Source organism: Pituophis catenifer, unplaced genomic scaffold (assembly GCF_029215685.1).
Source record: "Pituophis catenifer annectens isolate HBS135680 unplaced genomic scaffold, rPitCat1.0.hap2 SCAF_10, whole genome shotgun sequence".
NCBI classification, from domain to species: Eukaryota; Metazoa; Chordata; class Lepidosauria; order Squamata; family Colubridae; genus Pituophis; species Pituophis catenifer.
In genome coordinates this window covers 251,849-277,210 of record NW_027256890.1, presented here as the reverse complement: position 1 = coordinate 277,210, position 25,362 = coordinate 251,849, and the positions used below count along the sequence as shown (strand labels likewise).

The following is a 25,362-nucleotide window of genomic DNA, read 5'->3' as shown; positions in this document are numbered from 1 at the left end:
CTTAAGCAGCCATTTTTACACATTAACTAGCTTGGTTTAATTGATCGACTTGAGATCTGAGCAGAGCCATGAGTTGCTTTTCCAACCAGTGAAAAACAATAAAGAAAACTATGTGCAGGAAAAGCATTTGAGTTTGAACAGAAATGAAGCCAGCAAGCAGTGGCAACATGATAACATGTTGGGAGGGATCAATAGGTCACCTCAATGCCATGAAGGATGGGGGCTACAAGATGACTCTCTGTATTTGTAGGTGGCCATTGTGTTCAGATTAAAATGAAGAGTGACACTTCCGGGGGGGGGGGAAGCACCTGTGCCTTCCCAGGAGCCAAAACTGCTGCATCACGAGAGAGGGAAAAAGTTCGTCTTGGCAGCAGAGCCCTTTGTGATCCCCATACCCTTTAAAATCAGGTATTCCTCCCAGAGGTTCTTCCTCAGCAGATGCAACTCAGAAACTGGAGTAGACCGAATGGTCCTCACTGAAATTTTTCCTGAGAACATCAAGTTTCTTTCCCAAAGACGATCTGTTGAATTCCTCTGTGATCTCTACTGCAGATTTGCCTTTTGTCTCCGGAAGGAATAAGTAGAAGAATATCCCAGAGCCAGAGAGCACGGTGGCAAAGAGAAGGAAGCAAAAAGGGCCCAGACTTTCCTGAAATGGACACAATAAACAGTAACAGTCTCATTAGTGTCTGAACAAATCCCCTCTTTTATCTCCATCATTCCCAAAGTTCAAGCTGGAATTGCGGTCTAGTGGTGAAGAAACAGAAACTGCATCTAGAGAAAGCTACAAGCATCTCTGGGTCATTAAAAGAGAGGATGGAGAAAAGGGAGCATCAGATGAAACTGACTTTGATTTTTTGACTTTGTTAAATGTGATGCTGACAGCTTTATGGCTTAATGTGAATGCTGAAAATGAGTAAACCCAGTAATCAGGTTAAGGATGGTGCACAGATGCTTGGACAGTTCAGCTGGTTAAAGCTTATTTATTATCTGCATGTTGCATTTTTGCCTCAACTTCTCTATCTTCCTTTATCACATGCATTTTGTTTCTGAGCACAATTGAAGTCCCTACAACTGGGAAGAGTTTATCAGAAATATTTCATTCTTCCCTGTAAATCTTCATAGTGTCAAGGAATTGTTTTGTGCCACCAACCACAGAAGCTAATTTGGCAGAAATTCAAGGAAACCATCTCTAAACACTCCCATTGGACTTATTGCTACTTCATCTGCAGTATGCAGAAACTTTTTAAAGGCAGAGCTTTGACATTCAGGCTCATTTGTGATTGTGTCATCAGTTACTTTATTTGATCTCTTGAACTGATGCCTCCATTATTATTTATTTCATGGCTTTTAACTGGACAAAACAGTGCATTGTAAGGCAACAATTTTAGAGTCAAGGTACCTCAGATAGGCTAACATACACAATATGTCCAAAATCTGGAACTCAAAACTCCCAAGGAAATTAAATTTGGGAAAGTTGTGGATTCTTTAGTGCTATTGGCTCTGGGCCATTGCTGCAGTCATGTGATCTTCATTTTTAGTATTCTGTGACAGTTTCCCAGCAAGTCTCACAATCCCTTGCTTCATCACCCACCTAGCAGCAGCTCCTTGCTTGTCTGCTGGAAAGTGAAGGTGGGGTGGGGGAAGGAAAGAAAGAAGGAAGGGAGGGAGGGAGGGAGGGAGGGAGGGAGGAGGAAGGAACAGGGTGGAAAGAATCTTTCCTAGTCCATGCAGTTACCCTGCACACTCCCCCAATTCTGTGCACCTTCCCCAAACTGCATGGCACCTCTTACATAGTCATCCAACTCCAGGCACTCTTCTCTTCAGTGGTGGTATTTAATTTTTTTCCCTACCGGTTCTGGGGGCGAGGCTTGGTAGGCGTGGCTTGGTGGGGGGGGTCATGTGACTGAGTGGGCATGGCCAACTCAACATCACTCATGGCAAGGTGGGATGGCACCACCCCACTAATCCACGTCCACAAGCCACGCCCACAGAACCAATAGAAAAGTTTGGCCAAGTCTTCTAGCATTCAACCTGGCTGCTTCTCATGTTTGCTCTGTGTGTATGAGGCCGAGAAGGAGGAGAGAAGCAGCCACGTTGAATGCTGCAGCAGAGAAGCCAAACTTTTCTGCCTCCCTTCACAGCGGAGCTGCTCAGAAGGCAGCTCCTGCTGCTTGTTCCCACACCATGGCGACCGTAATGGAAGGTAGGTGAGTGAGGCGGAGGGCGAGAGGGCGGCAGCTTCGGGGCAAGGCCAGAGCTGGGAATGGCACATTCCCCAATCCAGCCGAGGCAGACGAGCGGGCGGACAGAGGCTCTGGGGCCTCAGGGAATGGCGCATCCCTGGGCCCCGGCCCCTGACCCAAGACGAAGGGTGAGTGGGTGGCATGCTTACCTTTGGTGAGCTGAACATAGCTGAGGCAGGTGCGGAGGTGACTGGCAATGCGATTAGCTGGACTGCGTGGTGAAGGCAACATATATAAGGCGGGGATGGGCGGGGTGAGCAGCGAGTGGGTGGGTGGGGCCAATCAGAGGTGGTATTTACTGGTTCAGTGAACCAGTTAAAATTGCTGCTACTGGTTTACCTGAACCAGTCCGAACCTGCTGAATACCATTTCTGATGCCCTTCCTGACCTATATGACGCATTACACAGCTCTGTGACCCCCACACATCCTACTTGATCTATGCATGTTACTCAACTTATGCAATACTTCTCACACCTCTATGTGACCTCTGTGCACCTTTCTTGGCCCGCACTGCATGCTCTATATGACCCGCATGGGATGCCCCATGCACCCTTCCTGCCCTGCATAGCCCGTCTCATGCATCCTCACTCCTGACCTGGAGATGTACTCCAGTGAATCCCCTGATTCGTTCACTATGTGGCAGTAGCCACTTACCTGCCTGCTGACCTGCAACTTCCTGCAGGCTTCCCCACTGGCTTTTTCCCTGCAAGTTTACCATAGCAAAGTCAATGGGGAAACCAGCATGAATGGGAGGGGGGAAAGGAGAAAGGATGATTTCTGATGCTCCGAGCCAGTTTCCCATAAAAAAAGTCAATGGGGAAGCTGGCAGGAAGCCTGAAGCTGCTCCAGCTCCCCTTGCTTTTTTGCCTACCCATAGTTGTGCTGATTCTTTCCTTAGGTAGGAAAATCTCTGAAATGATGACCCAATGGGGCATGAGTTATCTAGTTGACATTTAAAAATATACAGAACATGGAATAAAATAGTTGGAAGTGACCTTGGAGGTCTTTGAGTCCAATCCCCAGCGTGAGCAGGAAACCATATACATTCTGGACAAATGGTTGTCCAATCTCTTCTTAAAAACCTCCAGTGTTGGATCACCCACAGCTTGTGGAGGCAAGTCATTCCACTAGTTATAATATTCTCACTGTTAAGAAATTTCATTAGTTCTAAGTTGAATCGCTAACGATTTTCCACTCATTACTTCTGGTTCTGTCCTCAGATTCTTTGGATTGCCCCCCCCTGCTGTCTGTGAGAGCCCCTCAAGAACTGGAAGACTGATATATTACCCCTAGTCCTTCTCTTCATTAGACTGGACATACCCAGTTCCTTCAGTCATTCATCATACGATTTAGCTTCCAGCTAAATAACAATTATTATTGTTTTGTATTGTTGACATTATTGCTATTTTTAGCAGCTTCAGACACATTTAGTGATTGCCCTGGACTGGCTGAACAACCAAGATGGGTCTCTATGTGGTCCATCTCCCTACCTGCAGCCCAATCCAGAAGATTGCTGCCGTGTGGAGGCCACTCAGGGGACAGAAATGGAGGGCTGGGAAAAACTCACCTCAGCAAAGGGAAAGGCGATTCCGACAATGAAGAGGCCTGCCCAGCTTAGACAACCACCGATCGTGAACGCTGCTGGCCTGGAGGACTGGCTGAAAATTTCCATCATAATAGAGAATGTGGCTCCATCTAAGAGGGACAATGTAGAAAAATATGTTCAGATCCAGAGAGACCCTTTTTAACCCAGGATGAGCAAGAATTCATTTATCTGGAGAACCATTAGCAGTGGCATGGCAATCCACAGCCTTCTTTGGATCAATATACAAAAAACACCAACAGTAACATCCAGAAATGAAAAAAAACCCCAATCATCAATAACTCTATCAGTTGCTAATTTTCATTTGGTTCGGTTCAATTTAATGGAGTATTGGGAGCAAAGGGGTCCATTATAGTCCAATGGCAGTCAAATCTTAATTGGGGTAATCTGCAAAATTAACTTTTACATCATTTATATCAACGTCATTTCCATAATTGATAATCTTACCTTATTTGCATCCATTTATGTCATTTTCTGCAATTGATGCAGATGACATTAAAAGTCTCTCAGCCCAACCCACTGTCAACTATCTAGTTGGCATTTCCAAAAAACGAAACTCCTGGGACATAATTTTACCAAGAGTATAATATTTTACTGAAAAACTGCATTGGCTTAGAAGAAGCAAAACCAGCTCTGGATTTCCCATGCAAACACAAGCATAGTTATTTAACAGATTTAACAAATTAACAGAGTTCAAAGGGACCTTGTAGGTCATCTAGTCCAATCCCCCTGCCCAAGCAGGAGACCCTACACCATTTCTGCCAAATGGCAGTCCAGTCTCTTCTTGAAAGCCTCCAGTGATGAAGCAACCACAACTTCCGAAAGCAACTGCTCACTATCAGAAAATTTCTCCTTATTTCTAGGTTGAATCTCTCCTTGATCAGTTTCCATCTATTATTCCTTGTCTGGCCTTTGGGTGCTTTGGAAAATAGCTTGACCCACTCCTCTTTATGGCAGCCCCTCAAATATTGGAAGACTGCTGTCATGTCTCCCCTGGTCCTGCAACCGTTCATTGTATGTTTTAATCTCCAGTCCCCTAATCATCCTGGTTGCTCTTCTCTGCACTTTTTCTAAAGTCTCAACATTTCCTCCTTTTCCCTCTGGGCCACAGAGAGTCCAATAGTTTCTGTTCATTTTGTTATGAGAAGATAGCTAGCCACAGTCAATGTCCTTGAAAGCTTCCAGAGATGCCTTGGTTACTTCAATATCACCCCCCCCTTTTGCATTCCATTCCACCACCTCCTCCCTTTGTTGTCAAGCTGTGAGAGAAGGAGAAAATGTGGGTGAAAGGGAAAATGAGTCTTGACAACACAGGGTTGTTGTGGGGAAAATAGGAAGAGGAAGGAGTATTGGGTATGTTTGCCACCTTGAATTATTCATTAAAAAATAATAAAGGGAGGGGTGACTGTGCATGTGCCCACAGAAAAGGTTCAGTGTTCCACATCTGGCATGCGTGCCATAGGTTCACCATCATGGCCCTAGAGGCATTTCAAACATTGCACAATCCCCAGCAGCATCACAGAAATCTATAAAGATCCACCCACTCATTCAGCCAATTTGTCACCTGTCCAAGAACCATATGCTATTGATGGTTCTACTTGTCAATACACTTTCTTTCTTAGATTTGATTGGAAGCGTCGTGGCGAGACAGTCAGGGAATAGCGGGCTCCAATGAGCCTTGCAAAATCCCAGGGTGATAAGACGCTGCCGAGGGGTCTTCGGACCAGATCTGTCCTGTAGGGACGGAGAAGAAGGAGAGGCACCTTGGAAGACCAAGAGGAACAGGCAAGTTCTTCGGAGGTCAGAAGAAACTCTTCAACTCGGCAGCGGGGGCAGCGGCCATTGCAGCCGTCATTAAGCTGGGGCAACCGGACCAAGTATTGAGCAGGAGCGGTGAATTGATTGGACTGATGCTGGGTGAGTGATTGCCAGCTCATAGGCAAAAAAAAAAAAAAAAAAAAAAAAAAAAAGGAAGATTTTTAAATTTGTTAAAAAAGTGTCCCAGCGAAATAACAGCGGCTAATGGGCACGGGGCAAAAGTAGGAAGAAGACTAAAGCGGAAGTTCAAAGTGACAAAAACCGAAAAGAAAATTGACTTCCGGATAAAAATTTGTGAACTTTCGAAATTAGAAGAAATAAAAACCTATAATAGGTGTGGAGAGGATTGAAAGGGGAAGAAAAAGATTTCTGTTGAATGTTGAAAAAAAAACCCAAAGAGGAACTTAAAATTAAAGCCCTGTAATAGAAGTCTCTTATTAAAAAAGAGAGGAAAAATGGACTTTGTAATTTGGATTGGACTTTAAATTGATTTCGGGAAATACAAATAACATGGTAACGTGGATTGCAAACAAAATGGATAATTTTTTAGGCTGTTGATTGGAATCGTGGATTGTAGAAAGACACCTTCAGGCGAAATAAGTTCATTACAATATTGAACTTTTATTTTGGAAAAAAAACCTTTGAACTTTGGAAGTGATAACAGCTGTGGGAATTCTTAAGGAGGGTTTGTTTGTCTGCAAGCAGCTTGACCTTGATGATAAAAGAAGGCGGATTATAACAAAACTTAAAATTTGAATAACATTAACCCAGAAATAATAAAATGGTGCAGGAACTTATGGAAATGATGAAAATGATGCATATATCATTGAAAACGGAAGTAAGGGAAATAAGTATAATGCTGCATGGAAACCCGGAATCTGATGGAAATTATTCGGAGTGTACTCAAGTGGATAAAGAAACAATGAATGAGAAGCAAGAAAGGGAGACTGAAAATAAAGATGAAGATAAAAATAAAGATATTGACTATGAAAAATCAAATGATCATGTGGGTAGTAATAATGAAAAGGAGAGGAAAATAGGGAGTAAAATGAAAAACTTAGCAATAGAGATGAACCTTAAAGATTACATTGGGAAAAATAGAGAAGGTGGAAAGAGACAAGGAGGAAAAAAAGGGCGGAATAGAAAGAAAACAAAAAATTCAAATAATTACACTGGGATTAACAGTGGGAAAATAAGAAAGAGGAAAAAGGGATGGAAAATAATGGGCAATACAGGACAAAAAAGAAGAGTTCAGGATTTTAAAATACAAAGAAAAAGATGGGGGAAGAAAAAGAAGAAAATAAAAAATGGGAGAAAGAAATAAAAGAGGGATATGTTGTATACTTTTAGAAATAAAAAAGGAATTGAACTATGATTTATGGATACAATGAATTTTAGAAAATGTTATAATTAAGATTGTGATACTTGGAAGGTATTGAACTATAACAATGAAATTAATTAAGTATAAAGTAATAGAAAATTACATGGATGTATAAATGAACTGAAATGAATTTACAAATATGAATAAGTTTAATATATGAGATTGTAATAGGTGGAATGTTTTTTATTGTAATTAGGGAAATGGTAGTAATTGGAATATTTTTAATTCCATGTGAAATTAGAAACAATTAAGATATTTTTGACAAAGTAATTGAAAATTGGAGTTAAAATTTAAGAAATTGTATTGTACAAAGTAATTTGGTTTATTATTTAATAAGAAGAGATCATATATTTGAAAAAATAATAGAAAAGAAATGATTGGAATGTTAGCTGAACTTTATTAAGATGTTGGATTGTACTATTTGGAACAAAATAAGATTTAGAAATTTAGAAATAATATTAAGGAATTCGCAGAGTAACCCTTGAGGTTGTGCATCTCACAAGGGTGTACACATGAAAGCGATTGAGAGTAGTTACGAATAAACACAGTCAACACACAGATACACTGAGTTGTGTTTACTTTCAGGAAATAGTAAGGCATAGTCCAATAAACAGTCCAGGTCATACACATATAAAGCAGAAGATAGCAAAACGACAGTCCAGGGATAATCCAATAACAAAGTCTTCTTACCAGTCGTCATAGTCGTACACAGTAAACAATTCTTCTGGATTTGCAAACAGTAGCGTACGGAGATATCAGAGAGCATAAACAGCAAAGAGAACAAACCATGTTTCTAACTCCCTCTTAAGGACATTGGCTACAGAGCTAACCAATCAGGACACAGTATGATGCAATACAGCCGTCTTAAAGCTACATTAATGGTTTATATATTGCTAACCCAACAAGTTAGGTAATAGTCATTTCCTAACAAATATGAATAAGTTTAATATATGAAATTGTAATAGGTGGAATATTTTTTATTGTAATCAGGGAAAATTGGAGTTAAAATTTAAGAAAAATAATAGAAAAGAAATGAATGATTGGAAGGTTATATATTTAACTGAGCTTTATTAAGATGTTGGATTGTATTATTTGATAAAGAAAAATCTTTATGATTATAATAAGGGGATTTAAGGAAATATTGGGATTATTTTATGTTGTGAGATTTTAAATTTAAGGGGTTTAATTTAGAGATGAAAAGGGAAAAATTGAATCTTATTAAGATAGAGATTAGGATGAAGGGTAATATTCATTTATAAAAACTAGACAGAATAAACACTATGGCAAAAAGTGAATATTTAAATTGTGTTGGAGATGACTAAAATTATAAATTATAATTATAAAATTATAAAAATTTGTGAACCGGCCAATACTCTGTTCAGAAAAAATGTACTGTATTTTTGTTTATGTGTTTGTGTAAAAAATAAAAAAAAACTTTATATATAAAAAAAGCTTTCTTTCTTAAGCAGACTCCATTTTATTTCCAGCTTGGAACTGGATCTGGATTTTTCTTCCAACAAAGAGTTTCTCTTCCATGGGTGGCACTTTGTTCTTATCCAGGCCTGCCCCCCCACCCCCCTTTACTGCTTGGAGTCCCTTTGCTCCTGCCTTTATTTCTCTCCACCAATGCTGTGGCTTGGCAGGACCCCCCCCCCTCCTTCCACCCCCTCCATCAAGCCTCTTTCTCTTTCCGCATGGCTACTTGTGAAAGGACTTGTATACTCACTTGGTCCAACTCCAAAGAGGATGACAAGCAAGAAAATCAGGATGACACTGCAGAGAGACATCCAGGGGAGGTTTTTCTGGAGGTGGGAATAAGAGAACAGGCAGTCTAGAAGCTTTGGAGACCAGGATGTGTAGAAGCCCCACCCCCAACATCGGGCTCTCTGATCAATGCATCCTTCTCAGAAAATGGGAGGCTTCACCAAGGCCAGACTGTGGACCTTGTCTGGAAGAAGATTCAAATGGTTGACAGCTCTGCCTGTACTCCAACCACTGCTGCAGGAGTCCTCCTTCCCATCAGTAGCCCAGGCAGCTGTGTTCAGTCTCATCAAGAGACAGATTGGGAGAGTTGGTCAAAAGTCATACTTGCAGACTCAGAAGGGCCATTAGGCCATCAAATCTGACACCCTATTCTGGGTGGGAATCCCAAGTCAAGCATCCCAGAGTGATGAAGTGATATGTAGGAAAGTCCTTGGGAGAAGGGAAAGGTTAGAGGAGAGAGGGCATGGTCCAGAGCTGCCTAGAGGCCCAGGGGGGACTCTCCTTAAATTCTTCAGCAGTAAGTGTAATGGCAGGAGAACTCTTGTTTTTTTTTTGTTTTTTTTTATTGCAAAAGTTTTACAATTACATTTTCACCCCTTTCCCCCCCCCCCAACCCACCCCAAACTTCCCAACCTCCCTAACCCTCCCTAACCCTCCCCTCCCCCCCGGACTTCCACACAATATACTCAGCAGGAGAACTCTTGTTAATAAAGACAACTTGTACAATAAAGTGGAGTTAGTTAATGTGGCTGTGTTTCATGTCTGGTCTACCCTGCAAGATTGACAACAGCCAGCTTTCAAGCCTTCTCCCATAACCAAGACCTTAAACATTCCAAAAAACACAGCAAGGAATGACTGAAAAAAGAGAGAAATTGGGTTTTTGAAATAGTCAAGTCAAAGCCTGGATCTAAAACCCACTAATATGTGGTGAGGTGATCAGCTATGAAGCAGTGGCCCAATTTGCCTCCTGGGGTTATTTTGATGCAGAAGATTTTAAAAGTGAAGGTACAATTGAAAGTAGAGGGTTTTCTTTTTGGCTTAATGGACAAACAAATGGAATCATCTCATGGACCTTTGCTTTTATATATAACAATGGCACTGAGATTTTTAAATGGCCAAAGGTGGAAGGACTCGTAAAGACCTATAGTGGAGGAATGGATGGTGAAGCTGGTGGAATTGACAGAGATGGCAACATTGACAACCTCGACAAAAGAAAACACTTTGCCAAATTTTATTTCTGCTTGGAAGCCATTATTGGACTTTTTGCGAGAAACTGAGAGAAGATTTTAGGATTTGATCATTAGAATTATATGGGGCTATCAAAACAATGCAAGCAAATATTCACCTTAAAGTGAAGAGATGATGGCATTAAGATTTCATTTCCTACAGGAGATGAGGCTTACTAGGCTGCCAAAACAGAGAATTTCCAGAGAAGCCTTTTCTTCTTACCTGCAAAGAAAGTGTCCCTGTGAGGAAGAAGAGCACCAAGGCCATCGACCCACAGCCTTTCCACACCAGCGGCCTCCGTCCATACCGTTCAATGGTAAATATCTGGAGAGCGGAAATTAGGGAATGTGCCAATGTTAGGGAAACATGGACAGATTTCCTGGCATCTAAATTCAAATAATATGTGTCAAGCAGAACTTTTATATTCAAATTCAAAACAGTAGAAATGACATTTTGGCCCTTTTTTTCTTTTGGAGAATTGTGGACCAAGCACCTCCTGTGGAATTGCATGGTCAAACTGGTCCTTGTGGGAGCCTGATGATTCTACTTGGCTTGACAGCTCCATCCAGACTGGGGTTTAGCCCAGGAGCATGTGCCTCTCCCTCCAAGGGGTCCGAGGGGGCAGGCCCTGCCAGGATGTCAGCATCAGAGGACCCAGGCTGGCCAAAGGTTTTGCCAAGTGGTCCTGGCCAGAGTTTGGGCTTGCTACCTCATGCTCCAAGCAGAGATGCAAGCTGTGCCTCTGGGGAATCACAGAGGAGGGTGTGAGAAGAATAGTGACCGTCACAGAGGAAGATTCATAATGGCAACATAACACTGGGAGAGGAGAGAGGTTTTCAGAATAAAACGAACTATTTAGAAAGGTCTTACACAAAGGAAAGATGAGAAGAGCTCAGAGAAGCCGATGCCCAGGGAGATGTAGGGGATAAGTCTCTCTTCTAAACCTGCATTGTGAAGCACTTCGAAAGCATAGAAATAAACCTAAGTGGAAAAAAGAAGATGCTAATAGTTGCCAAGAAGTAGTGAAGATCTCCCCCTGCTTCAGAAGCTCAGGGCTGTGGTCCCATGTGAAGGTCTGCATTTAGCAGTGGCTGCTGTCATTTCCCACACCACCCCCCACCCCTGATTTGCTGCTCACGTGACTTCACAGCCGAGAGCTGGAGAGGACTAGGACTGTCCGACTCCCTCCTAGAAGCAACAGCTCAAACTGCTGCTCTGAACACAGTAGGGAGGGAGGGAGAGCAGTTGAACGGCAAATGTGCCAAATCTGGCCAGGCTTGTTACCCAAGACTGGTCCTTCCTCTAAAGGGCACTGAAGTTGTGCTCCGAGGTGGCTGGTGGACCCTTTGCCTCCCCAGATCAATATGCCAGGCTCTCGCAACATGGGAGATGGCTTCAAGAAGTGGCATTTCCCCCTCTTGAAATACTTGCAGGAAGAGGAGGAGACCTCAGGGAGATGAGACGACTTGTCAGGGCCAACTTGCCACGGACAACTCACTGTGGGACAATTCAACACTTTTATTTAATTATTTAAAATAATTTTAATTTTTGTCATTCACATTTCATTTACACATTACACATGTTGGGGCCAAATTATTTAATATGTTTTTAAATTGCTTTTAAATTTTATATATGTGTTTGTTTTATCTTTGGCTGTGCACCGCCCTGAGTCCTTTGGGAGAAGGGTGGTATAAAAATTAGATTAAATAAATAAATAAATAAATAAATAAATAAATAAATAAATAAATAAATAAATAAATAAACATTTCATTTTGTCCCTCCTTTTGCATCCTTTCTTTAATGATTATATTCCACCATTTCTTTTATCCAATTTTGTCCTGCAGCAAGTTGTCCCACAGTGAGTTGGCCACAGCAAGTTGACCGGTGAGTTGTCCTAGACCTGGAGGGCAGCCCAGGAGTTGGGCAGGAGAAAGTCCAGTGCAGTGCTGAGACAAAACCAGCACTGCACTGCACAGGACCCCAGAGTGAAAAACACACGAGGGACTGTCTAGTTGGGCTCTTGCCCAAAGCGGGGCCTTTGCTGTTCCTCCAGTTTCACCAGTCTTGATTAAGATGGCATGCTGTTGGCAACAGGAGTTGTGCAACTTTGGGAATGCCCCGCTGTAGTTCTTATAGCGATTGTGCTGCCTTGCTAATTTAATTTTTTGTGTTAGCTTTTCCATATTATAAACCCAGTTGTTGTCGTCCCTTTTCCTAGCCTGGCTAGCCACCCAGGCCTCTCCTTCAAGGGGCTTTGCTGGAGAAGCCTGGGCAGTTTCTAGGCTGCAGGCACCAGCTGGCTCTCCCTCAATTCTGCAAAAATTGTGTGAGGAATGGACACTTAACCGCATTGATGCCACAGAGCTGCACAGTGACAATGACAGCCACTAGGATGCTCAGCTGCTGGCGAAGTGATGCATCGTGGAACAGCTCTCCTGGCCAAAGCACTTTGCTCCTTTTTCCTCCTGGGGCCATTTCTTTCTTCAGCTCCCCAAGCTCTTCCTGGTGATCCCCTTGGCCCCACAGCTGCTGCATTGCTTGGGAAGAGAAAAGATGCAGGTCATAAAGGCTAGCTAAGTCATTCCTGGGCAGCAGCAGCCTACACACACACACACACACACACACACACACACACACACACACCCCATCCAGAAAGACCTGACAGGCCACAAGAGCCCCAGAGAAACAGTTCTCATCCTTGTAGGCCCAACCTCTAAGTGGTCACTGAGAAAGGAGCCCATGGGGGTGGAGGTGGGGGTGGGAGCTGCCTCTAACTTGGTCCTGTAGCTCAGTGTTTCTCCCCCTTATCAACTTTATGATTGGGGCTGAGGAATTCTGACAGTTGAAATCCACACATCTTTAGATTTCTGAAGTTGAGACCCACTGCTCTAGCTCACAGCTTGCTAAGAATTGGGCTAGTTGGATAGAAATACAGAAATGTTTGAACTGTCTGATTCTCTAGTCAGGTTGGCTTAGGAGATTTCACCTGCCTTCCCTGGACTTGCCTTAGCAGAGGACAGAGGTTCAATCTGTTTTTTGTCTTGGGCCAGTGGCAATGTGATCTGGAGATACTAATATCTATCTCTCTTCATGATTAGATCATTCTTTGATGGTTTTGTAGTTCTCCACAGCTTTTCTCTGATGTAGGACCTTGGAAACTTTCCTTTGGTCCACTTTGGGTACCTAATGGACCATGCTGGATTTCAAAAGGACCTTGGGTTGTTCTTGAGGATCTGGTACTATGAATGAGGCCTTAGTTACTGCTTGGAATGATGGTGGACAACAGCATCTTTGTACCAGGTTATTCCTGGGTGGCCCCTCCTGTTCATAGATTTTGTTTTCCATCCTGGTTTTTAGAAAAGTTCCAGGAGATGAAGTATCCAAAAAGGCTTCACAAGCATAAAAGAGATAAAACATATGTAAGAACCTCTCATAAGGGTGACCCTGTGACAGCAAGAACACCAATCACCACAATTTTTCTGTTCTTATGTGACAGCCACAGGTTGCAGGCAGCAACTCTGTTCAAGATGATCCAAGTGAGTGAAGGGCCAATAGGAGGATTGTTTAAGGATTATGTTCCCCTCCAGGTGGGAGGGGTAGATATGGAGGGAGCAGGGGGCCATATCGTGTTAGGGGAGTGCGCACTCGCTGTCTACGAGCGGTGGCGTGCTCCGGCCCCCAAGGCTCTACTCGCTCCTCAGGTTGCATAGACCCTCAGGACCCAGGCCTTCGGCTGATGCTGTGCAATGCCAGGTCCGTAGTAAATAAAGCCCCCCTCATCTGTGATCTTGTTCAGGAGGGGGGTGCAGACCTGGTAGGTATTACGGAGACCTGGTTGGGCCAGGAGGGGGGGGTTCCCCTCGTTGAAATGTGCCCGCCAGGTTTCCAAGCATTCCATCAGCCGAGGTCACAGGGGAGGGGAGGGGGGGTAGCGGTTATCATTAAAGAAGGTCTGAGACCGAGGGAGGCCACTGTTCCTCAGAGGGCCGGCTGTGAATCCCTTTTTGTGAAATGGGGTCATGGGGTTCAGATGGGTTTGCTGATCACGTACCTGGCTCCCTGCCACGTGGCAACAGCCCTGCCCGAGCTACTCAACGTCATCGCCGCGGTGGCGGTTGATACCCCTAAGCTTATGGTCATGGGGGATTTCAACCTGCCGTCCGTGGGTGAGACGTCAGAGATGGCTTGGGAGTTCATGGCTTCCATGACAGCTATGGACCTGACCCAGTTAATTCATGGCCCTACCCACACAGGGGGAAACACGCTGGATCTGGTTTTTGTCTCTGGACAGTGGTTGAGGGACCTTGATATAGGGGATATAGTTACTGAACCCTTGTCATGGTCAGATCACTCTCTCCTTCGTCTCGACTTTCGAACCGCTGCACCCCGCCGCAGGGAGGTGGAGCCGGTAAGATGGTTCCGCCCCAGGCGCCTGATGGAACCTGACAGATTCCAGACGGAGCTTGGGCCATTTCCTGAGGTTCTGGCACTGGCCTCGACTGGAGATCCAGTGGCCGCCTGGGATAGGGCGGCTGCTGGTGCTCTGGATCGGGTCGTGCCTTTGCGGCCTCTGACCCGGCGCCGATCTCAATTGGCTCCTTGGTTTACCGAGGAGCTGAGGGAGTTGAAGCGCCGGAAAAGACGCCTAGAGAGTAGTTGGAGGGCCAGTCTTTCTGAATCTGACCGGACACTAGTAAGATCCCATATTAGGAATTACTTAGTGGCGATAAAAGCAGCGAAATGTAGTTATTTTGCTGCTATTATTGCATCATCAGATAATCGCCCGGCCGCCCTCTTTAGGGTGACCCGCTCCCTGCTCCACCAGGAAGCGCGGGAGGACCCCTTGGAGGGTAGAGCCGAGGATTTTGTTCAGTATCTGTATGACAAAATCACTCAGATTCGGGAAGATTTGGACTCCGACTGGGTAGTCTCAGGGGGAGAGACAGGGGCAGGTCTTGAGAATGTTATCTGGGATGAGTTTGATCCTGTGACCCCTGAGGACATGGACAGGATTCTGGGTAGACTGAACGCGACCACTTGTTTATTGGACCCGTGTCCTTCCTGGTTAGTACTGGCTTCCCAGGAAGTGACATGAGGCTGGCTCCAGGGGATTATAAACGCTTCGCTGAGTGAGGGTGACTTTCCCGCTGCCTTGAAAGAGGCGGTGGTGAGGCCTCTCCTCAAGAAGCCTTCCCTGGACCCGGCAATGTTGGTAAATTATCGTCCGGTCTCCAACCTTCGCTTTGTTGCGAAGGTTGTTGAGAGTGTGGTCGCGCAACAGCTCCCCCAGCACCTGGATGAAACGATGTATCTGGATCCGTTCCAGTCGGGCTTTAGGCCAGGGTATAGCACAGAAACGGCATTGGTCGCGTTGGTTGATGATCTCTGGAGGGCTCAGGACAGGGGGTGCTCCTCTGTCCTGGTCCTGTTAGATCTCTCAGCGGCTTTTGATACCATCGACCATGGTATCATGCTGCACCGGTTGGAAGAGTTGGGGGTGAGAGGCACTGTGTTGCGGTGGTTCTCCTCCTTTCTCTCTGACCGGTCGCAATCTGTGTTGACAGGGGGACAGAGGTCGACCCCGAGGCCCCTCATATGTGGGGTGCCGCAAGGGTCGGTCCTCTCGCCTCTCCTGTTCAACATTTATGTGAAGCCGCTGGGCGAGATCATCCGTGGTTTCGGGGTGGAGTACCATCAGTACGCTGATGACACCCAGCTGTACATCTCCACCCCGGATCACCCCAACAATGCCCTTGAAGTGATGTCCGGGTGCCTGGAGGCCGTACGGATCTGGATGGGGAGGAACAGGCTCAGGCTCAACCCATCCAAGACTGAGTGGCTGTGGTTTCCGACGTCCCGATATAATCAGTTGACGCCATCACTGACTATTGGGGACGAATCATTGGCCCCCACGGAGAGGGCTCGCAACTTGGGCGTCCTCCTGGATTCACGGCTGTCTTTAGAAGAGCACTTGACGGCCATGACCAGGAGGATTTTTCATCAGGTTCGCCTGATTCGCCAGTTGCGTCCCTTTCTGGATCGGGACTCGTTATGCACGGTCACTCATGCCCTTGTCACCTCCCGCCTGGACTATTGCAACGCTCTCTACATGGGGCTCCCCTTGAGGAGCACCCGGAGGCTCCAACTGGTGCAGAATGCGGCCGCGCGGGTGGTAATGGGAGCGACATGGCGTTCCCATGTAACACCCCTCCTGCGCGAGCTGCACTGGCTCCCGGTGGTCTTCCAGGTGCGCTTCAAGGTTCTGGTTACCACCTTTAAAGCACTCCATGGCTTAGGACCCGGGTACTTGTGGGACCGCCTACTACCACCAATAGCCTCCCACCGGCCGGTACGCTCCCATAGAGAGGGGCTCCTCCGGGTGCCGTCAGCCAAACAATGCCGACTGGCGGCCCCCAGGGGGAGAGCCTTCTCTGTGGGGGCACCTACTATCTGGAACGAGCTCCCCCCAGAGATACGGAGGATCCCGGATCTGCGCACCTTCCGCCGCGCCTTAAAGACCTTACTATTTCACCAGGCCGGCCTGGCCTAATTTTCCCCCTCTTTTATAAAAGATTTTTAAAATTTTAAATATCTTTTAGTATTTTATATATTCAATTTTAAATTGGTTTTAAAAGTTTGGGGTTTTAAATTTGTCAGGGCCAAAATTATTTAATTTGATTTTATTCTATTTTTAAATTTTGTATTGTATGTGTTTTTATTGTTTGGCTGTGCACCGCCCTGAGTCCTTCGGGAGTAGGGCGGTATAGAAATCTAATAAAATGAAATGAAATGAAATGAAATGAAATGAAATGAAATGAAATGACTGCCCTCTCATACTACATTGATCAGAATTCTGCTAAGTACCTCCCATATAAGTACCTCCCATTAGCCAAATAAGCCACTTTTATAGCCTTTCCCTTTAACATTCACACAACATCCTTATGGCACAGCACATTCTGGACCCTTCAAAAGAAACAATGACAATGAAGAAGACGATGATGATGATGCAGAGATTGGCAGGGAAGCTGAAGTCCCTACCATCTCCAGCTCCTCCTTAATCCTGGCCAGTCAAAGGTTTGGACAACACATTTGCCAAGACCAGCTCCATTTTGGTCATTCTGTGGTAAGACCAATTTTTTAAAGGACAACTTACCTTTCAGGCAGCCTTCCTCATCCCCCTCCTGGATTAAGAGATAAGAAGGAGACTCAGGGAAGAAGGGCAGGAGGAGCAGCTGGAGGAACGCTGCCACACCAGGGAAGGCCAGCAGCAGAGGCCAGGATGAATCAGTTCCCAGGAGTTCCCTGGAGAATAGGAAATTGAAGGTTGGAGGTGGAGGATCAGCCCCCTCCCTCTTTCCTCATCCTGCTCTTTCTGTACCTGAGTCCCAAGATTTGGCCCCAGCATTTCCCCAGAGACCAAAAGAATCCTGAGGTAGCATTTGCAAGTCCTCTCCATTTCTTGGGGGAAATTTCTCCAACGTACTGAGAATGAATGGCCTGGCAGAGGCCTAGAATGAAAGGAAGGAGAAAGGAAGAACAGACAGAAACCAATGAAATTTAAAATAACCATACAGTCCCAGGAGCAGAGTTGTTTGCTGGTTTTAGGCAGATGACAGGAGCTGCATCAGATCACTGGGGCACCAGGAGGTTTTTCAGTGGGGAGTCCAGTGGGGAGTCATATCACAAGTTATAACTTTAATTTTTAACTTTAACTTTTAACTTTTTCTCCCCAGGATCTGATACAGGCTCCTCTGTTGCCACCATCATTAGTCAATTGCCCAGTTTATCAGAGAGAGATCTTGGAGACCTAGTAGACAATCATTTATTGCAGTGTGCAGCAGCAGCCAAAAAACCTAATGAATAAACAAGGCAAAACCTTGGTTGCATAAACAGAGGGATAGAGTCAAGATCACATTAAGTATCAAGATCACATGAAGTATTAGTACCACTTTATAAAACTTTAGTAAGACCACATTTGCAATACTGCATCCACTTTTGGTCATCACATTATAAAAAAAATGTTGAGACTTTGGAAAGAATGCAAAGAAGAGCAACTAAGATGATTAAGGGTCAGAGTCTAAAATATGAAGAACGGTTGCAGGAATTGGGTATGTCTAGTTTAGTGAAAAGAAGGACTGGGGGGGACATGATAGCATCTTGAGGGGCTGCCCCAAAGAAGAGGGAGTCAAGCTATTCTCCAAAGCACCTGAAGGCAGGACAAGAAACAACATGTGGAAACTAATCAAGGAGAGAAGCAACCTAGAACTAAGGAGAAATTTCCTATTGGTGAGAACAATCAACCAGTGAAACAACTTGCCTCCAGAAATTGTGGGTTCTCCATCACTGGAGGCTTTTAAGAAGAGACTTGTCAGAATGGTATAGGGTCTCTTGCTTGAGCAGGAGATTGGACTAGAGGTCTTCCAAGGTCCCTTCCAGCTATATTATTCTGAAAGTTGGAAGGGCGGAAGAGCCCTGGTGGATGCAGCTAATGGCCCTCTTCTTCCAAAGACTGACCAGTTAGTTGTCCACCATGAAAATCAATGGACAACAGTGGAAAATCAGTGGGCACAGCAACAGCCGCCTTCTGTCTTGGGGTTCCGTGGCAGGCGGGCTGGTGTGTGGCAGGAGACTGACTTTGAGCCCCTGGGATTTCTCCAGAGAATATCAAAAGCCACATTAAAGCTCAGCCTTCTAAGGCTTCTTACCAGCACATATCCCATAACCAAATCGTCCAAGCAGAACCATTTCAAAGCACTTGGCTCTCTTGCTGCAGACCATGACTACAGCCGTCAGGATGACCAGGAGGTTTGTGCTCAGCTGGCATTTCTTTCTGTGTCCATGGGCCAAGAAAAGGGGTAGGAGAGAAAGTAACACATTAGCCACATCACTGCCTTGGGGCTGCCTTGCCTGCAAGCCTATTTTGTGGGACTGGCTCCATCTACTGCTCCCTCAAAGCCAGAGGGATGGGTATCTACTGATACCCATCTGCCCATCTAAAAGTGACAGGGAGTTAAATCACAAGTGTGGGAGAACAAGATTTAAGAGTGAATCAGGGTGACTTTCTAAAACAGAGACAGCATCCCAGATGCCAGCAGGGCCAACGATGAATACGAAAGTTCAAGGAACATCCCTTTTAAAATCCCTTTTGCATTTGCATTTTGAATAAGCCTATTTATTTCCTATATTTATTAGAACAAAAGAAAGTTTATAAAACAACTGCAGGCTTCTTTCAAGAAGCCTGCAGCTATTTTATGGCCCTCCTGCTTTCTCTGGGCCAACAGCCCAATGGTTTCTTTTGTAACTGGGGGATGCATTTGTTTCTCAGCTCTGCCCCAAGGAAGCTGCCAGGTTCCTGGCATCTGTTGGGCACACCTACTTCCCATATTTCACAGTCAGGAATCCGCTGCAGAGACATCCCAACAGGCCTCCTACTCCATAGACAGACACAGCAAATGACCACAGGAAGAGCTGCGTCTTTTCATTGAGGGGGGTTCCAGTGCGCTCCAGCCAGGTTTTATTCATGAACCTCTTGATGTACTGAGAACAGAGGGAAGAAGAGCATGATGATGATTCTCCAGACTAAATTACTGTTGAATTCTTCAACCTTTTGCCACCCCCCCACCCACCCGGGCCCAAGCTGTGGCATTGCACACCAAGCCTACAAGCAGGTCCTACGATGTGAAAGTGTCTGAGCAAGCCTGGTGTAAAACCAAGGCTTGCAGATGAAGTGAGCCTAATTCCAGCAATGGCAGGAGGGAGTAGGACAAAATGGTCCATGTAATATTTTTAAGCAACACACATCCATAGTTACAGATAATATTTGTTTTAAAAAACTACAGTACTATCTGCCATAAGAAATGAACCCTTTGAAGAGCCTGGTGGCGCAGTAGACTAAAGCACTGTTATTAACATCAACTGCCTGCAATTACTGCAAGTTCAAATCTCACCAGGCTCAAGGTTGACTCAGCCTTCCATCCTTTCTAAGGTAGGTAAAATGAGGACCCAGACTGTGGGGGCAATAACTTTGTATAAATATACAAAAGTATGAAGGCTATTGCTTAACGCATTGTAAGCCGCCCTGAGTCTCCGGAGAAGGGCGGCATATAAATCAAATTTTAAAAAAAAAGGAATTTGAAAAGCATTTCAGTCTGAGGCCCCAAATCCAAGAAACTTCCAACCTTGAGGCTGGAGAGTTGGCCTGATTATTGGGCTCTTGAAGCGATGAAGCAGTGGGCCAGCTGCCTCCTGGGGTTTTGGAGGCTCTATCACTGGTTTTGCAATGAAGGTTGGACAGCTCTTTGTTCAGGGAGGCAGAATAGAGTACAGAATAACAGAGTTGAAAGAGACTTTGGAGGTCTTCCAGTCCAATCCCCTGCTTGAGCAGGAGATCTTATGCCATTTCAGACAGATGGTTGTCTGTCTGTCTCTTCTTAACAGCCTCCAATGATGGAGCAACTTTTGCCTCGAGAGGCAAAAGCTGTTCCACTGATTGTTGGCAGCTGGATTAGAAAGGTCCCTTCCAACCCTAAGATTCTGTGCCTTGGTTCTAGGATCAGCCATCCCTTATGGCTTCCCTTGAGGGGCTTATGAAGTTTTCCTTCTTACTTCCCTTCCATTCCAACCACTACTAACACCTGAAGCTCCAGATTAGTGCTTTGGGTCAAAGTCTTGGTCAAGTCTCTCTAGCCATATCTGGCTAAATGTCCAAGTAGATATGCCTGTCTGTCTTTGCTGAGCCTCCCTGGCATTGGGCACCAGGGTGGGCCTCCAGAGCCCCTGTTTCCCTGCTAAGGAAGATGTTTGAGGGAGGGGTGTGATTCCAGATGAATTTATGAATGCTTCCAAACAATTTTTTTCTTTGCAGCTGTGCTGTTTCAGATCTATACACTGTAGATCAGGAGTAGCAGGGGTGAAATCCAGCAGGTTCTGACAGGTTCTGGAGAACCAACCGGTAGCAGAAATTTTGAGTAGTTCGGAGAACTGGCAAATACCACCTCTGGATGGCCCCAGAGTGGGGTGGGAATGGGGATTTTGCAGTAACCTTCCCCTGCCACTCCCACCAAGCCACACCCACCAAGCCACACCACGCCCACCAAGCCACGCCCATAGAACCGGTAGTAAAAAATGTGGATTTCACCACTGAGAAGTCATCTTTAATTTGCTCTCTTCCTAGGCTTTTTCCTGCTTCTCTTTTAAGTAAAAGAGAACAGGAAGAAACAGAACAGAAAGAAAAAGCATTATTATGCTTAGCAACATGTAAATTGGCCTTATTCTTATGTCCTGCTTTTTGTAACACAAAGATATGGTCTAATCACTACCAGGAGGGGTTCACAATATGGCCTCTGTCTCATCCTACTAAAACAATCTTCTCCCAACCACGTCTTGCCATATGAACCAACTACAATGCATTGGTGATATGGCCAGTGATGGTGCGGAGGATGAAGTCCAGCTGCTTAAGTCTGTCTACTGCTGGACATTTTGGCTTGCTTGGGAGAGAGATGAGTCACTTACCTTTTGCAGCCTATATTGTAGTTGCTGCTGTTGTTGTTGCCTTTAACCAGGAATATCTCAACTGTCAGGTGGTTGGTTAGGAAGTGCCCTGAGTGACATGGAACCCTGTCTGAGTCCCAGCCTTATGGGCAGGTGGGTTTTTTGGTCTGCTTCCTTTTGATGGGGACAGATCCTCAAGTTCATTTGGGCTTGGCTCAAGAAAGACAGGGCATCTGGCTTGCACAGAGCAGGCCTATCAGCCCAGAATGTATTTATGTATTTATTTAGTCAAAGCACTAGTGCTATTGGAGGAGATTGATTAAGTCACGTGGGAAATAAATAAATAAAATTCTGGCTGGCAGCTGAAGTGGGTGGGATGAAGCATGCTCTGGCCTGATTGACACATATCGTTTGCAAAATAAAAATGGCAAAGAAAGTGTTCTGGCTGAGCAGTCAGTGGAACTTTGTGGAGGAGCCAAATATAATAGGAGGGAACCACTGATCTGCATCTGATTGGTAGATGAGCTTCTCAGGGCAAAAAACAAAGATTAAAAATCCTCTGGCTGATTTAGATAGCCCATAATTGGGGTGGGGGAGAGCTGAGCTTTGGGGGCAAGACAGCTTGTGTTTGCATGCTTTTCTGCTAGATCATGGCCTGGAAAAATGCATGGTATGCAGCCATGAAGAAGAGCCCAAGAGCCCTGCTTGAAGCATGTGGGGCTCAGGACAGGCTTTATCCTATAGTTAAGGAAAGGGCAGGCTGTGGAAATAAATTCAAAGGGAAGCAGACCAGTCCTGCCCCAACACTTCCTGACTATTTATTTCTCTCCTGACCGGAGGGGGGTCGCTCAGCACTTTGGCTGAGACCTATCAGGGTAAGCTGCTAATTGAAAGCTATTCTGGCCTTCACTTTCTCCTATCAGCCAAATATGGCTATCAATATGGAGATGAAGGGCTTGCAATCCACTTTAATTTGCTATCTGTCTTCATCTGTCTTCAGCTGACTTAGAATAACACCTTCAACACGCAGAAAGAGAATTAGCATGGCAGTGGGGACACACATGGATGTTTCTGGATCCAGAAAAGACAGGAAGCAGCCTTGGACGAACCCTAACTCTAACCCTGATGGATACTATCTGGCAGAGGGGTCTCTGCCTCCCAGTCTAGCAACTTAAGATATCTCTTACCACAGAGGGGTAATTGATCACAGAAATCTGGTAGCCAACAATAAGATTCCCACCAATCCCCAGGACAAGGATCATTTGAAAGAACCTCTGGTAATGACCCTGTAGAGAGAGCAAAGCATGGATGAGAACTAAAACAAAAGTTGTCCCGTCAGATTCTTTCAGAAGGTCTCTGACCTTGAGAAACCCTAAAAATATGTGGTGGGGAGGGGTGGGTTGGGGAGAGAACACGGGGGTACTCTGGATTAGAGAATCTCAAGCCCTGTGATTAGAAGGAAACATGTTCAGAAGTTGCTTAGAATTGCTTCCCATGGCAGGAAGCATGATGGGTCATTAAATATAATTAATATAATATAATATAATATAATATAATATAATATAATATAATATAATATAATATAATATAATATAATATAATATAATATAATATAATATAATATAATATAATAAATATAATATAATATAATATAATATAATATAATATAATATAATATAATATAATTAATAATCATAATCATTACTATCATAATGATGATAGATCATTAAAGAGAGATCCAACATAGAACTAAGGAGAAATTTCCTGACAGTGAGAACAATTAACCAGTGAGCGACTTCCCTCCAGAAGCTGTGGGTGCCCCATCACTGGAGTTTTTCAAAAAGACTGGACAGCCATTTGTCCAAAATGGCATGGGATCTCCCCTGCCATGGGTAAGGGATTGGACTGGAAGACCTCCAAGGTCCCCTCCAACTCTATTATTCTGTGTTCTATGTTGTATGGATTTTGATGATTATGATTATAGCTTACAATTATTTTTGAGGTAAATGATTGAACAGCAGGAAGGGTCTGAAAGAGAGAAGAAGGGTAACTCCTGTAGTAAGTTAGAGTGGGTCCATAGGACAAGAGAACCAAGTGGATGGTGGGCAATGGCAGCTAGACTCTCTTAGAACCAACCAAACAACCACGAGGCCATCCACAGCGTGCTGGGCAAAGTCACAGAACCTCACAGGAACATGCCATCCTGGCCTTGGATCCAGCAGCTGACCCAGAGGTGGACTGTAGGGCTGCACAGGATGGGCCAGTAAGCCTTTGTGCTTCATGTGCCTCAGCTGCAGACTGCCACATTTACTGCCTGCCTACTCACCAGGTTGGAGAAGAACCCCTGCATCATCCTGTAATTCCTCTTCACCAAAGAGCTTTGACTGAGGAAGGTCAGCTGGTTTTCATTCTGCTGAGCTACAGAAACCATGACAGCAGAGTGATCATTAACCTTGTCTGTTTCTGCTCTTCTTGCTCATTGGGTAAGATGAGATTGTTGGATAATTCATCCATTAATATATGCAGAATAAAAGAATGGAATGTTTGATGGCAGAAAGTTGAAACTCATTTAGGCATGAAACCCAAACCTACCAGCCAACCCTCAGGCTCAACTAGCAGGGCTAGTGCTCCTGCTATGCTTTTTGGTTCTAATTTGTTGGAAGTCCAAACCTCATTTGATTCCTTGCCACCTCATGTCCTACTGGCCTTTAGGGGGCAGCTGAAGAGGGGATTTCACCTTCCCAATGTCCCCTTACTTCCCAGGCACGTGAATGGACACACATTGCAGGACTCACCTCCTGGGAGGATGGGGTGGCCAAAGCTTATTATACATTTCCTTTAAATAAATTTCCTTCCTTTTCTAGTTATAAAATCTGCTCACTAATCCTCGCCAGTTTGGTTCAGGAAGGCTCACAGCTCCAAGATACTCTCCTGCCTGAATGTAAAATATGGATTCCAGTTCACGAGAAGTCAGAGAACATCAGAGCTGTCCTGAATAACAGAATCACAGAATTGTTGAGTTGGAACATACCATAAGGATAATCTAGTCCTGGCTGATGTTGCAGTGAGAACGGCTGGAAAACAGCAGAGCTCCGCCAGGCTCTGTGAAATGCAGCCGGCAAGTGCTTGCTGGGAGACCCTATGTCAGGGGTGTTATTCAGCAGGTTCTGACAGGTTCTGGAGAACCAGTAGCAGAAATTTTGAGTAGTTCAGAGAACAGGAAAATACCACCTCTGGCTGGCCCCTGGAGTGGGGTGGGAATGGAGATTTTGCAGTATCTTTCCCCTGCCACGCCCATCAAGCCAAGTGCACAAAACCAGTAGTAATTCCACCACTACCCTATGGGGTTAAGCTGCCCTGGAGGGATGGTGAAGAAAGGAGAGGCGCTTCGTCGATTGCGAGGAAATTGCAATTTCCCCGCTGATCTGAAGAAAGCTCTCCTGAAGTGCAGCAGGGACAATGGCTATCTTTGGTCAGTCACAAGCTGGGACAACTGGGACACTAAGATCTTGTGCTGGAGTGATGTGTGGACAGAGCAGTGAAACTGGGTGAGAAAATTTCCAACTGTTACCTTAGAGATTTAACCTGTTAAAAGTTCCAAAAAACGATCTCCAAACATTAAAAAAGTGATGATTCGATTTATGGAGAAAGATTAAAGACTAAAAACTAAAGAGGAAGATTAAAGATTGAGAAGTAAAAGAAAAACCTAAAGGAGATTTAAAACATAGAAAGCCTGGAAAAGCCGAACAAGTGAAAGTGAAAAGTGACTATTGGGAGATATTGCTTTTCTAAATTCTATCTCTAACACCCCTGACTGAATGACAATCAGCTG

The 25,362-nt window shown here is 44.8% G+C and overlaps 1 protein-coding gene across 1 annotated transcript; it reads right to left on the bottom strand.

Moving 5' to 3' along the window:
• LOC139322041 (solute carrier family 2, facilitated glucose transporter member 11-like) lies at nt 1–23,883 on the bottom strand. Its single transcript, XM_070951016.1, has 12 exons — nt 23,857–23,883; nt 22,718–22,816; nt 19,417–19,577; nt 18,746–18,870; nt 17,419–17,548; nt 17,194–17,342; nt 12,387–12,577; nt 10,911–11,021; nt 10,263–10,364; nt 8,776–8,851; nt 3,815–3,942; nt 1–649 (listed from the first exon to the last, which is right to left on the bottom strand). Exons 1-12 carry the CDS (start codon nt 23,881–23,883, stop codon nt 446–448), a joined length of 1,503 nt encoding a protein of 500 aa, XP_070807117.1. The 3' UTR covers nt 1–445.
• Between the last annotated feature and the right edge of the window lie 1,479 nt (nt 23,884–25,362).